Source organism: Hemiscyllium ocellatum, chromosome 31 (genome assembly GCF_020745735.1).
Source record: "Hemiscyllium ocellatum isolate sHemOce1 chromosome 31, sHemOce1.pat.X.cur, whole genome shotgun sequence".
Lineage (NCBI taxonomy): Eukaryota > Metazoa > Chordata > Chondrichthyes > Orectolobiformes > Hemiscylliidae > Hemiscyllium > Hemiscyllium ocellatum.
In genome coordinates this window covers 3,387,674-3,402,403 of record NC_083431.1, presented here as the reverse complement: position 1 = coordinate 3,402,403, position 14,730 = coordinate 3,387,674, and the positions used below count along the sequence as shown (strand labels likewise).

General features: G+C 48.4%; 1 protein-coding gene across 1 annotated transcript in view; it reads left to right on the top strand.

Moving 5' to 3' along the window:
- The window catches only part of lrrc75a (leucine rich repeat containing 75A), a 61,049-nt gene extending 46,823 nt beyond the window's left edge, over nucleotides 1–14,226 (top strand). Inside the window, exons 3-4 of the mRNA XM_060848274.1 lie at nucleotides 2,586–2,698; nucleotides 11,587–14,226. Of these exons, the coding sequence (XP_060704257.1) occupies nucleotides 2,586–2,698; nucleotides 11,587–12,319 (846 nt within the window). The 3' untranslated portion in view covers nucleotides 12,320–14,226. The remainder of the gene's footprint in view (nucleotides 1–2,585; nucleotides 2,699–11,586) is intronic.
- Nucleotides 14,227–14,730: the final 504 nt, after the last annotated feature.

Genomic DNA, 14,730 nt, shown 5'->3' with positions numbered 1-14,730 from the left:
ATTTATAGAAATGATTTGGATGTGAACATAGTACATTTGAAGATGACACCAAAATTGGAGGGTTAGTGGACAGTGAAGAAGGTTACCTCAGATTGCAATGGGATCATGATCAGGTGGGCCAATGGGCTGAGGTGCAGCAGATGGAATTTAACTTAGATAAATGTGAGGTTCTGCATTTTGGGAAAGCAAATCAGAACAGGACTTATACACTTAATGGTAAGGTCCTGGGGAGGTGTTGCTGAACAAAGAGAGTGTAGTTTCATAGTTTCTTGAAAGTAGAGTCTCAGGTAGATAGGATAGTGAAGAAGGCGTTTGGTATGCTTTCCTTTATTGGTCAGAGTATTGAGTACAGGAGTTGGGAGGTCATGTTGTACAGAAGGTTGGTTAGGCCACTTTTGGAATATTGTGTGCAATTCTGGTCTCCTTCCTATCGGAAGTTCAGAAAAGATTTAGAAGGATGTTGCCAGGGTTGGAGGATCTGAGCTACAGGGAGAGGCTGAACAAGCTGGGGCTGTTTTCCCTGGAGTGTTGGAGGTTGAGGGGTGACCTTATAGAGGTTTATAAAATCATGAGGGGCACTGATAGGATAAATAGACAAAGTCTTTTCCCTGGGGTAGGGGAGTCTAAAACTAGAAGGCATAGGTTTGAAGTGAGATGGGAAAGATATAAAAGGGACTTAAGAGGCAACTTTCTCACACAGAGGGTGGTGCGTGTTTGGAATGAACTGCCAGAGGAAGTAGTGGAGGCTGGTACAAATACAACATTTAAAAGGCATCTGGATGGGTATATGAATAGGAAGGGTTTGGAGGGATATGAGCCAAATGTTGGCAAATGGGACTAGAGTAATTTAGGATATCTGGTCAGTATGGATGAGTTGGACCGATGGGTCTGATTTTGTGTTGTATATCTATATGACTCAAAAGTTGTTGTTTTGTTGATCAGATGCTGCTGCTTCTCAATCTTCCCTCTCCAGATGCTTTCACCTGTTAGCAGGAGGCACAGGGTGACTGGTTCACATTTGTAATGGACCATGAATTATTAATTAAGAGCCACAGCTTACAGCAAATGATGAGGGGAAATAAATACCTGCCTTCAGGCTGGAGATACGTTTTACTACAGAGCAGAAACACAGCTCCTGCTCTTCTTGACATCCAATTCCTCTGATCTGAACATTCACACGCCCAGTCCGTACACCTCCCTGTGAGCCAGCACAGTCAGCCGGCCGTATCATTGTCACCTTCCCTTAGAACAGATACCTCTTGCCAGCCAAAGGCCCACTGATGTTTGTCATTTCTATAAACTATTTGGATGATAATATAGGAAGCATGGTGAGTAAGTTTGCAGATGACACCAGAATAGATGGTGAAGTGGACAGTGAAGATGGTGATCTAACAGTACAAAAAGATTTTGATCAAATGAGCCGATGGGCTGAGGAGTGGAGTTGCAGATGGAGTTTAATTTAAGATAAATGTGAGGTGCTGCATTTTGTTAAAACAAACCAGCGTGGGACTTACACAGTTGATGGTCGGGCCCTGGGGAGTGTTGTCAAACAGAGGGACCTAGGAGCTCAGGTACATAGTTCCTTGTAAGTGGCATCACAGATAGACAGGGCAGTGAAGAAGGCGTTTAGTATGCTTGTGTTTATTGGTCAGAGCATTGAGTATAGGAGTTGGGAGGGTATTGTTAAATTTGGGAGATGCAGAAAAATTTACCAGGATGTTGCCAGAACTGGATGGTTTGAGTTGTAGGGAGAGGTTGAATAGGCTGGGCCTTTTTTTCCTGGAGCGTCGGCAGATGAGAGGTGACCTTATAGAGGTGAATAAAATCATGAGGGGCATGAATATGGTAAACAGACAAGGTCTTTGCCCAAGGTAGGGGATTCCAAAACTGGAGGGCATAGTTTTAAGTTGAGAGGGGAAAGATATAAAAGGGAGCCGAGGGGCAACTTTTTCACACAGAGGGTGCTATGTGTATGGAATGAGCTGCCAGAGGATGTGGTGGAGGCTGGTACAATTACAGCATTTAAAAGGCACCTGGGCAGGTACATGAACAGGAAAGGTTTAGAGGGATATGGGCCAAATACAAGCAAGTGGGACTAGTTGAGTTTTGGAAAGTTGTTCCAAAGGGTCTGTTACTGTGCTGTAATACTATGTGGCTCTCTAACTCTATGATAAACGAGACTGTCGCCTGCTGCTTGGACAAATAGCTGTGTGGACAGCATTTACAGCTACTTGCTTTTACAAAAGTAATCTTTCAACAATCGTTGCCTTGTTAAAACTGATCATTTTCCATTTTAGTCCACCATCAAAAATACAGAAAACTAAGAAGATACATGTATTACAAAGATTACAGTTGATCCATCCATAACTCTGTTTACCCATCTCTGCATCCTATAGTCTCACCAACATACTGGCCTCATTCTTGACAGGCCCAATTAACTCCAGCATCACCAGGCTTCAGTGGGAGAGATGTTCAGATGACACACTGGGATTCTCTTTCTCTGTTTCCAGCAAGTCCCTGGCCTGTACATTGGCAGTTGTTGAGTTGCTCCCTTGTTGACTATTCGACCGTGTGATTGTTTTCAGGAAGGAGACGCTGTTGGAGCCATGGAGAAGGTTTGCAGACAGCTGACTTACCACCTCAGCCCCCACTCGCAGTGGAGACCTCAGGGCCTCATGAAACGGAAACCCCAAGCCTGGTAATTCAATCTCAGAGCGTTACAACACCGTGTTGCTGTCCTGTCTGACCCAAACACCCTTCTCCACATAGCCCATCACCCAACCCACCCACCCTCTCCCCACAACCTCAATGACCATGTACCCCTCAATCCCCACTAACCAACCCCCTCCCTGAATCCCTCAATCCACACCTACTTCCCCGAATCCCTCAATCCACACCCCACTTCCCTAAATTACTCAATCCACACCCACCTCCACAAATCTCTCAATCCACACCCACCTCCCCGAATCTTTCAATCCACACCCCATTTCCCTGAATCTCTAAATCCACACCCACCCACCTTTTCCCCCATAGCCCTCAATGCCACCCACCACTGTATGTAACACTCCAATCCTAGGGAACAGGGCTGTAACTAAAGTTATGGTCATTTTCAGTGTTAACATCGATAATTAATATCTTTACTGAGTCAATATTTTAAAATCTTAGCAAGGTCCTCGTCTGCTTTTGGTAGATCATACTGTGTACAAAGTAGATACCACATTTGTTTACAACGTAAGAATTCAATGTGTGGTGCTACATGCGCAGAAACATTTAAATTGAAGAGAGATACACAGCTGAGGGCAGCTAGGAAGTATTGCCATGCAAAAGGCATTATGCAAATGCAGGTTGTTGTTGCAGTTGAGGAGAGGGATTTGGTAATGGGCAGAGAGATGCTTGTGTGGATTATAAACCCCAAGATGGAGCCTCAACCCTGTAGCTGGGGGATTGTGTGTCATGTGGATGGAGGTGTTTCTGGGATGTAATGAAGTGTTTTATAAACTTGACTGTTTACTGCATTTGTTTCGAGAAGGATATATTTTTGAGTTGATTATTGCCAAGGGATTAAGGGCTCCTACGGACCAATCTGCTTTGGCAGCGTTGTGCCCAATGAATCACAGCAAATTGGAGCCAGACCAGCTTGTCTCCTGACTGGGATTTACTGGAACTCAGAGAGTCTGTGACTCGAGGAGAAACATTCTGAGACTAATCCTCAGTCGTTCGGCTGACCTGCTCATTTAATCATCTTATCTGGTGAGATTAACATTTCAGTAAGCAGTGTTCCTGAGTGGAGGGCAGCTGGCTGCTGGGGGTGGGGAGGCGTGGTGGTGAGGCTCTCTCTGGAAGGTGGAGGATGTTGGGTCCTTGGGGTGTGGGTACAGACAGAACATTGCCAGGGGACAGGGGCATTGATAGCAGGATGCTGCCAGGTTTGTGAGAGGGAGGAGGCTCTCTGAGGTGGGACAGCCATCTTCTAATGGACTCAATCCTCTGCCTCCACCTCAGGGTACACTGTAACATCTCACTGAGATTCCTTCCAAACTCACCCCCTCTAGGACAAGGGCAGCAGGTACATGGGAACACCAGTCCCTGCAAATTCCCCTCCAAGCCAATCGCCATCCTGACTAGGAATCAGAGCAGTGTTCCATTAAAATGTCACTGGGCCAGAATCCTGAATTCCCTCCCTAATAGCAGCACTGTGGGGTTTTCTGTACCCCAGGGTGACAACATTTCAAGAAGACAGTTCATCATCACCTTCTCACTGGGCTCTAGGGCCAGACAATAAATACCTGAGTGAGGAAAACGAGAACTTGAGACTGGTATTAAAAGCCATCCCTGGCAGCGACACCCGGATGATGAAAGCAAGTTTGAACACAGCCACTCTGAATTCTAAGCTTCTTCGACACATTGGAAAGGAAAAGAGACATTTTCTTGGATCAGACTCTGAACTCCCATGGAATTGGATTGCAGGGTCTGGAGATGATTGAGGGAGCTGGATCCACAAGGAGCTTTGTTCCTGTGTTAGAGCCAGGCCTGGCCCCTTTGCTGCTGGTGATGATTAAAAGGCTGGAGCAGCATAACAGAGCTCATTCCCAGCACGACTCGCTGGTGTGTGGATGGAACTGCGTGACTCACTCTGATTTCAATGATGAATTAATTCCACAGAGATCCAGTTAGTGGCCAGACCAATGCTCCCCAATCCTCTCGTCATCAACAAAACATTTAATGATTTGAGTGAAAGTAGGTCTTTACTAAATCCCTGTTGCCTGAGGGCTGGGGGGAGGCGGTGACATTGGAGCGGCCTCTTTCTCAACCTGGGTTCAGCTCCAGACTGCAACAACGGGTGGTTCATCAGGACAAATTTGGAAATAAAAATCTGGTTGTTTTGTGTTATACAGAGTCTGGGAATTATAAACGGGCCTCTCCGTCATTATACCATATTGCAGGAGAAGTAATAAACTCAGTTTAACCAATAACAATCACCTTTAAAGTCCCTCCCCCAGGACACTCCAGGGTCTAGCCTCTTTCCCTGCTCCCACAAGAATCCCTCCCTCAGAAAAGCTACCTCTCTGAAGCAGGAACCGCGACGGACTTTCATAGAGAACAAAGAATATTACAGCACAGGAACAGGCCCTTCAGCCAGTGCCAATCCAGATCCTCGATCTAAACCTGTCGCCTATTTTCTGAGGATCTGTATCCCTCTGCTCCCTGCCCGTTCATGTAGCTGTCCCGATACATCTTAAACAACCCTATCGTTCCTGCCTCCACCACCTCCACTGGCAATGTATTCCAGGCACCCACCACCCTCTGCGTAAAGAATTTCCCACGTATATCTCCCCTAAACCTTTCCCCCTCACCTAGAACTCCTGACTCCAGGAATTGAGTCCCCCTACCCTTGGAAAAAGCTTCTTGCTATCCACCCTGTCTATACCTCACATGATCTTGGAGGCCTCAATCAGGTCCCTTCTTAACTTCCATTTTTCTAATGAAAGTAATCCTAATCTACTCAACCTCTCTTCATAGCTAGCACCCTCCATACCAGGCAACATCCTGGTGAACCTCCTCTGCATCCTCTCCAAAGCATCCACATCCTTTTGGTAAATGTAGCGACCAGAACTGTACACAGTATTCCAAATGTGGCCAAACTAAAATCCTATACAACTGTAACATGACCTGATGAGGGAAAGCATGCCATCTACCTTCTTGACCACTGTGCTGACCTGTGTTGCTGCCTTTAGGGAACAATGGACCTGAACATCCAGATCTCTCTGTACTTCAACTTTCTCCAGGACTTTTCCATTTACTCTACAGTTCACTCTGGAATTGCATTTTCCAAAATGCATCACCTCACATTTGTCTGGATTGAACTCTGTCTGCTATTTCTCTGCCCAACTCTCCAATCTGCCCATATTCTGCTGCATTCTCTGACAGTCCCCTTCACTATCCACCAATCTTAGTGTCACCTGCAACCCGAAACAGTGTCCCACATGGGAGGAAGGAATGTCATCACCCAGGGTCTGGGGAGTACGGGGTGGGAGAGGAGTCCGGGATCTGGGGGGTGTACAGGGGGCGAGAGGAGCCCAGTATCTTGGAGGAGGTACGGGTGGGAGGGGATATGGGGTCAGGGGGGAATAGAGTGTAAGAGGGGCCCGGGGTCTGGGGGGGTAGGGAGTGGGAGATGGGTCTGGGGGGGGGGGTTACAGGGTGGGAGAGGGGCCCGGGGTACCAGGTGTAGGGAGTGTGAGAAGGGTCTGGGCTCTAAGAGGGGCCATGGGGTGGGAGAGGGGCCCAGCATCTGGGGGGTAGGGAGTGTGAGAGGGGCTCAGTATCTTTAAAGGGTAGGGTATGGTATGGGCTGTGGTTTCCCAAATCCCATCCTGCTGTTAAAACAACGTGATACACTGTCCTGTCCTCCCTATTGCACACTGTTCCTCTTTCATGACGCCAGGATCCTGTACACTCCCCTTCCTCGGTTTATTCTGCCACCTTGTATCTGAGGTCCCTGTGTTCCAGCACTCCATTAGAAACTGCTGCAATGCCCAGGCAGAGAGGGTAAACTCAGCTCTAATAAACACATTCCCCTCATCCCCAGTCTCTTCTCCTGTCTCACCACCCTGACCCCAGCCTCAGTGCAAATATATTTCAGAGCCTGACACAGAAAAGTGCCAACAATTTCAGTCTCAACCTTGCATCCAGATTGGACTCAGACCTGATTATATCATTACACCCAGTTTCAACTTACACAACAGGATCTGCACAGTTCACCCTTTCCCTGATGTTCCAGAGAAGCTGAACTGAAAGCTGCCCTTCAATATCCAGGGAATATCCCCCCTGACTGATCAAACAATGAGGGCAATCTGTCCCCTGGAACAGGAGAGGGTTAGCAGCATACAGACCCACCAGTCTCAAACTGCAACGCAGCATCAAAACAATTCTGAATGTAGATAATGTTAGCAGGCCTTTTATTATCCCATACATCCAGAAAAGTCGGGGGGTTTCTTCAAAGTGACAAACAACATAGTGACACTGTCTACCGTTAGTCACTAACAGTCCCCTCCGTCGCCACTCCCTAACCACCCGATGCCTGGAGGAAGAATGCCTCATCTTCCACCTCGGGACCCTCCAACCTCAGGGCATCAATGTGGATTTCATCAGTTTCCTCGTTTTCCCTCCCCCACTTTAACCCAGTTCCAACCCTCCAACTTGGCACCGCCCTCATGACCTGGGCTACCTGTCCATCTTCCTTCCCACCTATCAACTCCACCCTCCCCTCCGACCTATCACCTTTACCCTCCCCTCCATCCACCTATCACACTCTCAACTACCTTCTCCCAGCACACCCCCCCACCCCCCCTCCCCAGTTACTCTCTCCACTCCTGAGGCTCCGAGTCTCATTCCTGATGAAAGGGCTTTTGCCCAAAACGTCGATTCTCCTCCTCGGATGCTGCCTGACCTGCTGTGCTTTTCCAGCACCACACTTTCGACTCTAGTCCCCATTAACAGCTACTCGCCCTCCCAACCAGATTGTTACCCACTCCTTTGTCTGTTCGACTGTTCTTCTCTCTTTTTGGACACTATCCCTCCCGATTATTTACTCCTTCCCCCCTCCCCTACCCCATCTTCTGCATAAAAAGCAACATTTTCCAAGCCACCCTCAGTTCTGAGGAAGGGTCACCAGACCTGAAATGTTAACTCTGATTTCTGGCCACAGACGCTGCCAGACCTGCTGAGCTTTTCCAGCAATTTCTAGTTTTGTTTCCGATTTCCAACATCCACAGTTCTTTCAAGTTTTTTACACTGTGACATCAGTGTCCGATCAGTACACCCCTCAAATTGGGAGGTCTTGCATCACATCAAAGTAGGAGTTCCATGATGAATGGTAGGGCGTTAGGATTGTGGTGGAACAGAGGGAGCTTGTAGTTCAGGTGCATGATTCTCTGTGGAGGCCCAGGTAGACAGGACAGTGAGGAAGGCTTTTGGTACATTGGCCTTCATCAGTCAGGGCACTGAGTATGGGCACAGACAACAACTCACTAGAACAAAGGACCCAATAGCCAGCACGAGCCAAACTAACGTAGTTTACAAAATACCATGCAAGGACTGCACAAAACACTATATAGGACAAACAGGAAGACAGCTAACAATCCGCATCCATGAACATCAGCTAGCCACAAAACGACATGACCAGCTATCCCTAGTAGCCATACACTCAGACAACCAGGAACATGAATTTGACTGGGAAAACACTACCATCATAGGACAAGCCAGACAGAGAACAGCCAGGGAATTCCTAGAGGCATGGCATTCATCCACAAACTCCATTAACAGACACATAGACCTGGACCCCATATACAAACCACTACAGCTGAAACTGACACCCGGAAGCGGCAAGAACAAACCACTACAAATACCGGAAGAAACATCAAAGCAGCGCTTCACAGGAGGCTCCAATAGCACTGATGATGTTCCCTAGCCAGGGAACGAAATGCTTGCAGCAAAAACTTCCAGCTCGGTGAACAGAACCACAACGGACACTCGAGCTACAAATCTTCAACCAGACTTTAAGCACTGAGTATAGAAGTTGGGAAGTTATATTGCAGTTATACAGGATGTTGGTGAGGCCGCACTTGGAGTATTGTGCTCAGTTTTGGTCACCTTACTATAGGAAGGATATTATTAAACTGGAAAGAGTGCAGATGAAATTTACAAGGATGTTGCCTGGACTCAATGGTCTGAGTTACAGGGAGAGGTTGGACAAGCTGGAGAGGGTAGGAGACTGAGTGGGGGCTGTTATAGAAATATGTAAGATCATGAGAGGCACGGATAGGGTGAATGCACTCAGTCATTTTCCCAGGGTTGGGGAATCAAGGACTAGAGGGTATCAGTTTAAGGTTAGAGGGGAAAGAATAAAAGGGAACCTGAGGGGCAACATTTTTACCCAGAGGGTGGTACGTATATGGAAGGAGCTGCCAGTGGAAGGGGTTGAGGCGGGTACATTAACAACATTTAAAAAGTAATTGGACAAATACATGGATAGGAAAGGATTGGAAGGATATGGGCCAAGTGCAGGGAAATGGGGTTTGAGTGGATGGAGATTCTGGTCAGCATGGACCTGTTAGGGCCAAAGGGCCGGTCTCCCTGCTGTAGGGCTCTATGACTCTAGACAGTGTCTGTTAGCAGGAGAAAGTGAGGACTGCAGGTGTTGGAGATCAGAGTTGAAGAGTGTGGTGCTGGAAAAGCACAGCAGGTCAGGCAGCATCAGAGGGGCAGGAGAATCAATGTTCCGAGCATAAGCCCTTCATCAGTATCTGTTAGCAGGCACTGAGAGCAGGAGTGTCTCACAACAGAGAAAACCTAACCATTTTATTGATCTGAATTTGTGCCAAAATTCAATCTTGGTGCATTCCCGTTGGTGAGGGCTAACTTTTATTTCATGGGATATGTTTCACACAGGTTTTAATGTTAACAATGATGCACTCAAGTGTCCATCTTTCTCTTTCCAGTTCACTCCTGTGATATCTCCTGAGCTGCTCCCTCATCGTGGGTTCCATTAGGTCTGGCTTTCTCCCCCGATTCCTCATCCCCATCTCTCACTCCAAACCACATCCTTCACCCCTCATCCCCACCCTCCACCCCTCAGCCTCACCCTAAACCCATACCCTCACCCTGGACCTCTGCTTCAGGTTGTCAGTTTCTCAGACTAACATGAATTCTGCCAACATATTGAAATTCTCAATGTGACTAACAGTGTGATAATGGTGAGATTAATCCATGTCTTGGTAATGTTCATTAAGGGCTGAGTATTGGCTCGGAGAACAGAGAACCAAGATCTTCTTTGTTCATCTTCTGCTTAGAGTCAAGGCATCTCGTGCATCCACCTGACCGTTTACACCCACAGGTGAGATCAGGTGAGTCCACCTGAGAGCCAGCACCTTAACCAGTGCAGTGCTCCCCCCCCCACATGGCCCTGGAGGACTGTGGGGTTTTTATGCACTCAAACCTTGGAGTGAGATTTGAACCCTGACTCAGAAACAACTTCAGGTATGGGTCTGGAGAGAATATCATTAAGAGTTGCTATGTACAGCCTCACTCACTGACTCACCCTCTTTCAGTTGTCAATCCAGCCTCAGTTCAAAGTCTCTCTTTCTTTCTTTTCCTCTTTCCTTTTCTCTCTCTCCCTCTCTTTCTCTCTCTCTTTCTCGAACCCTGGGTATTGTTGCCACTGTGGGAAGCTCCTACAGGAGCTGTTTGTTCCTTGGGTTTTGGATATGTGAGTCAGGCCATGGCTGAGTAACAAAAGTGCACACTTCCAAACTAAGTTAACAAGAAAGAAACTGTCCACTGAGGAACACTGGAGCAGTATGTCTGTGTGAACCAACTAGTCAGATTCATCAATATATCTGGAAAACAGTGGAATTAAAAATGCAACACAGATCAGACATAATCTGGTCACCAGGAGTAAGCAGTCGCTCCTCACTTTCTGTCCCACCAGAGAAACCCTTTTCTGGCTGATTGCTCCTGGCCTGATATTGTAGGGAATAAGCAGCATTCTTTTCCACTTCAAATCCCATTTGGTTCTGAATAATGTTTTCAGCTGCTCCTGGGTCTGTGTTCAAGGCAAAAGTGAGGACAGCAGATGCTGGAAATCAGAGTCTAGATTAGAGTGGGCTTTAGCCTGAAACGTCGTTTTTCCTGTTCCTCGGATGCTACCTGACCTGTTTGTTTTTCCAGCACCACTCTAATCTAAAGTCTGGGTCTGTGTTCTGTTGTCCAATGATAGGTCAGTTGACCTGGCTCTGGCCTCCAGATGGACTGAGTGTGGATTCAGTGTGGTTGGTTTCCCCCTCCTTCATCAATAAGACATGATCACTTCCCATTGACACTCCATTGCCTCCATATTGGGAACCAGTCTTGTTGTAATGCAAAGGGATCCAATATCTGAAGGGTTGGTGTTGTGGTAGTGATTAGGAGAAAGCTTCATAGTGTTTTGCTGTTTGGATCAGGATTGGTAGCTATCCCCACTACAGTTACGTTACATTCAAATGGGGGAGGAGAGTCTGTGACAGGAAAGATTAGGTGATGTGCTTGATGCTGGAAAAAACCAGCAAGCTAGGCAGCGTCAGGAGGTGGAGGTGTCGACATTTCAGGTGTATCTCTTCTTCAGGACGATTGACACCTGAAACATTGATTTTTCCACCTCCTGATGCAGCCTGGCTTGCTGTGTTCCTGCAGCCTTCTGCCTGTCTACTTCAGATTCCAGCGTCTGCATTTTGTTGTCTCTCAACGTGCATGACATAGATATATAATCCCTACAGTGTGGAAACAGGCCCTTCAGCCCAACAAGTCCACACCGACCCTCCAAAGAGTAACCCATCCAGACCCATTCCCCTACATTTACATCAGACTGATACACCTAACCTATCCATTCCTGAACACTATGGGCAATTTAGCATGGCCAATTCACCTACTGATGCGGCCCAATACTTTCCCAATAGTTTTTCACTTAATCCATTGACCTAGTTATTGGCTCCTTGAACAGGATGCATGGTTTCCCCTCACATTTCCTGATTGCCAATCTTTTTTTTCCAGTCTGAAAGCTGTCCTGTCTAGGAGCCCAGCCAATGAGACCATGGACTTGTCTGGAATTACCCTGACGCCCAGGGATATTGACCGAGCGGTTGTGTACTTGCAGCAGAATCAGGAGCTGATCAGCAACGTGGAGCTCTGTTTCACTGAACTGACCGATGAAGGTTTCCTACAACTACTGCCAACCCTCAGTTCACTCCCAAATCTCAACAGCCTGTCCTTGAACGGGAACAAGCTAACCAGGGGCATACTGAGGGAGCTAACAGAAACACTGAAGGACCTGGAGAAGTTCCCAAGTATCACCTGGATTGACCTGGGTAACAATGTTGATATCTACTCACTGCCTCAGCCCTTCCTGGTCAACCTGCGGAGGCGAAGCCCCAAGCACAGCAACCTGCCTACCATCTTGGAGTTTGGGGAGAGCCAAGGCAGTGACCTGGAGAGCTCTGACGCTGACCCTTGTGAAAGTCCGGGCAACAGAACAGGATCACCACAGGGACCTACACTTCCCCTTCAGGCCCAGGCTGGGATGGGGTCACCACAGGGACCTACACTTCCCCTTCAGGCCCAGGCTGGGATGGGGTCACCACAGGGACCTACACTTCCCCTTCAGGCCCAGGCTGGGATGGGGTCACCACAGGGACCTACACTTCCCCTTCAGGCCCAGGCCGGTGCGGCCATGAGCAATGAAGAGACCATCCACACTGAAGGTGACTCACCGGCCAATCAAACCTGACAACGTGCTGTAGACATGGGGTGGTTTCATTGGCCAGGACACATCAGGTAGAACATCTGTAAGGCCCAGAAATACGGAACTGGGAGATTCAGAGCAAGGTGACAGAGAGGAGGCAACTGTGATGGGATTCGGTTCAAGATGAAGCCAATGTGTTGGAACATGCTGTCACTCAGAAACCAGTGCAGGACTTACTTTCTGTTAGTTACTGCTTTTCTATTAGAGACCTGCACATTTCTGTTTCATTTTTAAAAATATTTGCCTTCCTTTCAGGTCACTCTCTGTAATCAATAATAACTCAGACACCAGGAACTGTCATTGGAACTGAATCTGCCGAGAATGGCCAGGGTTGGTGGATAACAGGTGAGGGTGGTGTTTCACTGTCTCCCAGCCAATGGATGCTCTCTGTCCTGATCCTGACAGTGGTGAGTGTCAGTTACTGAGGAGGCAGTCAATGCTATGACAGCCTCAAACCCTCCCAGGACCTCCCCCTCTAAACTCTGCCTCAGCTGCCTCCCATTTCCAGGACATTGAGTCAATGTTGACACCTACTTTCGGATTAAAACACCAGCTGGGCCTTCCTTACAGCATGTAGCCCAGTGAGATCCCCAGCACGATGAAGAGAAGCATCCATCTTGGTTGATGTTACCAGTGACATAGGGAATAGAGCTTCATACAGCCTCAATAAACTGCAAAACCAGAGAGAGACCCTGCTTTTAATAAATCTCTCACCCAGCATAATATTTCCTGATTTTCTTTATTAAGCTGTTGTCGTTCAGTGTCCTTCCTTTTCCCTTCATTCATTTCTCCTTCAATTTAAATTCCTAACCTTTGGTTAATTGACACAATGATAATTCTACCCCTCCTTCTACAGATTTGGTACTTACACTACCCAAATTGTGCTTTATCAGTTCGGACCCCTCAGTCGGTAGAAATGTCTTTTAATGTTCGCTGAGTTATAGACTATTCCCTCTCCTCAGGTACTGACCCTGTTCGTTTCAAACCCCACCCTTAAAAACTACTGCTCCATCTCCAACATCCCCATCTTTCCCCCTCAGTCCATATCAAAACCTCCCAAATTTGGACTTACCTTTCCCAGAATTCCATATTTTAATCCAGATTTCTGTCCCTGCAACTGCACTGAAATGGCTCTTAGCAGAACTTAGGGGAAGCGACAGCGTAATGGTATTATCATCAGGCGATTAAACCAGAGACCCGGCTAATGTTCTGGGGACCCAGGTTTGAATCCCACCACAGCAGATGAATTCAGTAAAAAATGTGGATGGAAGAATCTAATGAAGACCGTGAATCCGTTGTTAATTGTCAGGAAAAACCCATCTGGGTCACTAATGTCCTTTAGGGAAGGAAGCTGCCATCCTTACCTGGTCTGGCCCACACGTGACTCCAGACCAACGGCAATGAGACTGACTCCTAACTGCCTTCTGGACAATGAATGCAGGCCTGGGCAGCGAGAAGGTCCATCCTCCTCGATCTGGTCAGAGCTGGAGCCTGCAGCTGCGTCTCTTCCTGCTCCCACCCCGTTCTCTCTGCTGTCCCCACCCCAGGGATCTCTCCTTGGTTCCGTTTCCCATCTACACTGAACCTCAGCAACATCATCATCCGAAAGCAAACTGTTAGTCTTCCCACGTGCACAGACAGCTCCCAGCTCACACCCCCAGCACGCAGCTCACCCCCAGCACCCAGCTCATTCCCCAGCACCTAGCTCACCCCCAGCTCCCAGCTCATCCCCCAGCTCCCAGCTCACTCCCAGCCCCCAGCTCACCCCCAGCACCCAGCTCACCCCCAGCTCCCAGCTCACCCCCAGCTCCCAGCTCACCCCCAGCTCCCAGCTCACCCCCAGCACCCAGCTCACCCCCAGCTCCCAGCTCATCCCCCAGCACCCAGCTCACCCCCAGCTCCCAGCTCACCCCCAGCACCCAGCTCATCCCCCAGCACCCAGCTCATCCCCCAGCACCCAGCTCATCCCCCATCACCCAGCTCATCCCCCAGCACCCAGCTCACCCCCAGCACCCAGCTCACCCCCAGCACCCAGCTCACCCCCAGCTCACCCCCCAGCACCCAGCACACACCCAGCTCACAGCTCACCCCCCAGCACCCAGCTCATTCCCAGCACCCAGCTCACCCCCAGCACCCAGCACACACCCAGCTCACAGCTCACCCCCCAGCACCCAGCTCACCCCCAGCACCCAGCTCATTCCCCAGCTCCCAGCTCACCCCCAGACCTGCCATGTTGAGTCCCTTACCATTTCCCCACTGCCAGAATCATATCCGATATCCAGGACTGCCTGCTTGTAAATGCCCTACAATTAAATATTGGGAAAAATGGCCAATTTTCAGAACCCACTTCAAATTCTGTTCATGAGAAACTAACTGCGCCTCTACTCAAATCACAG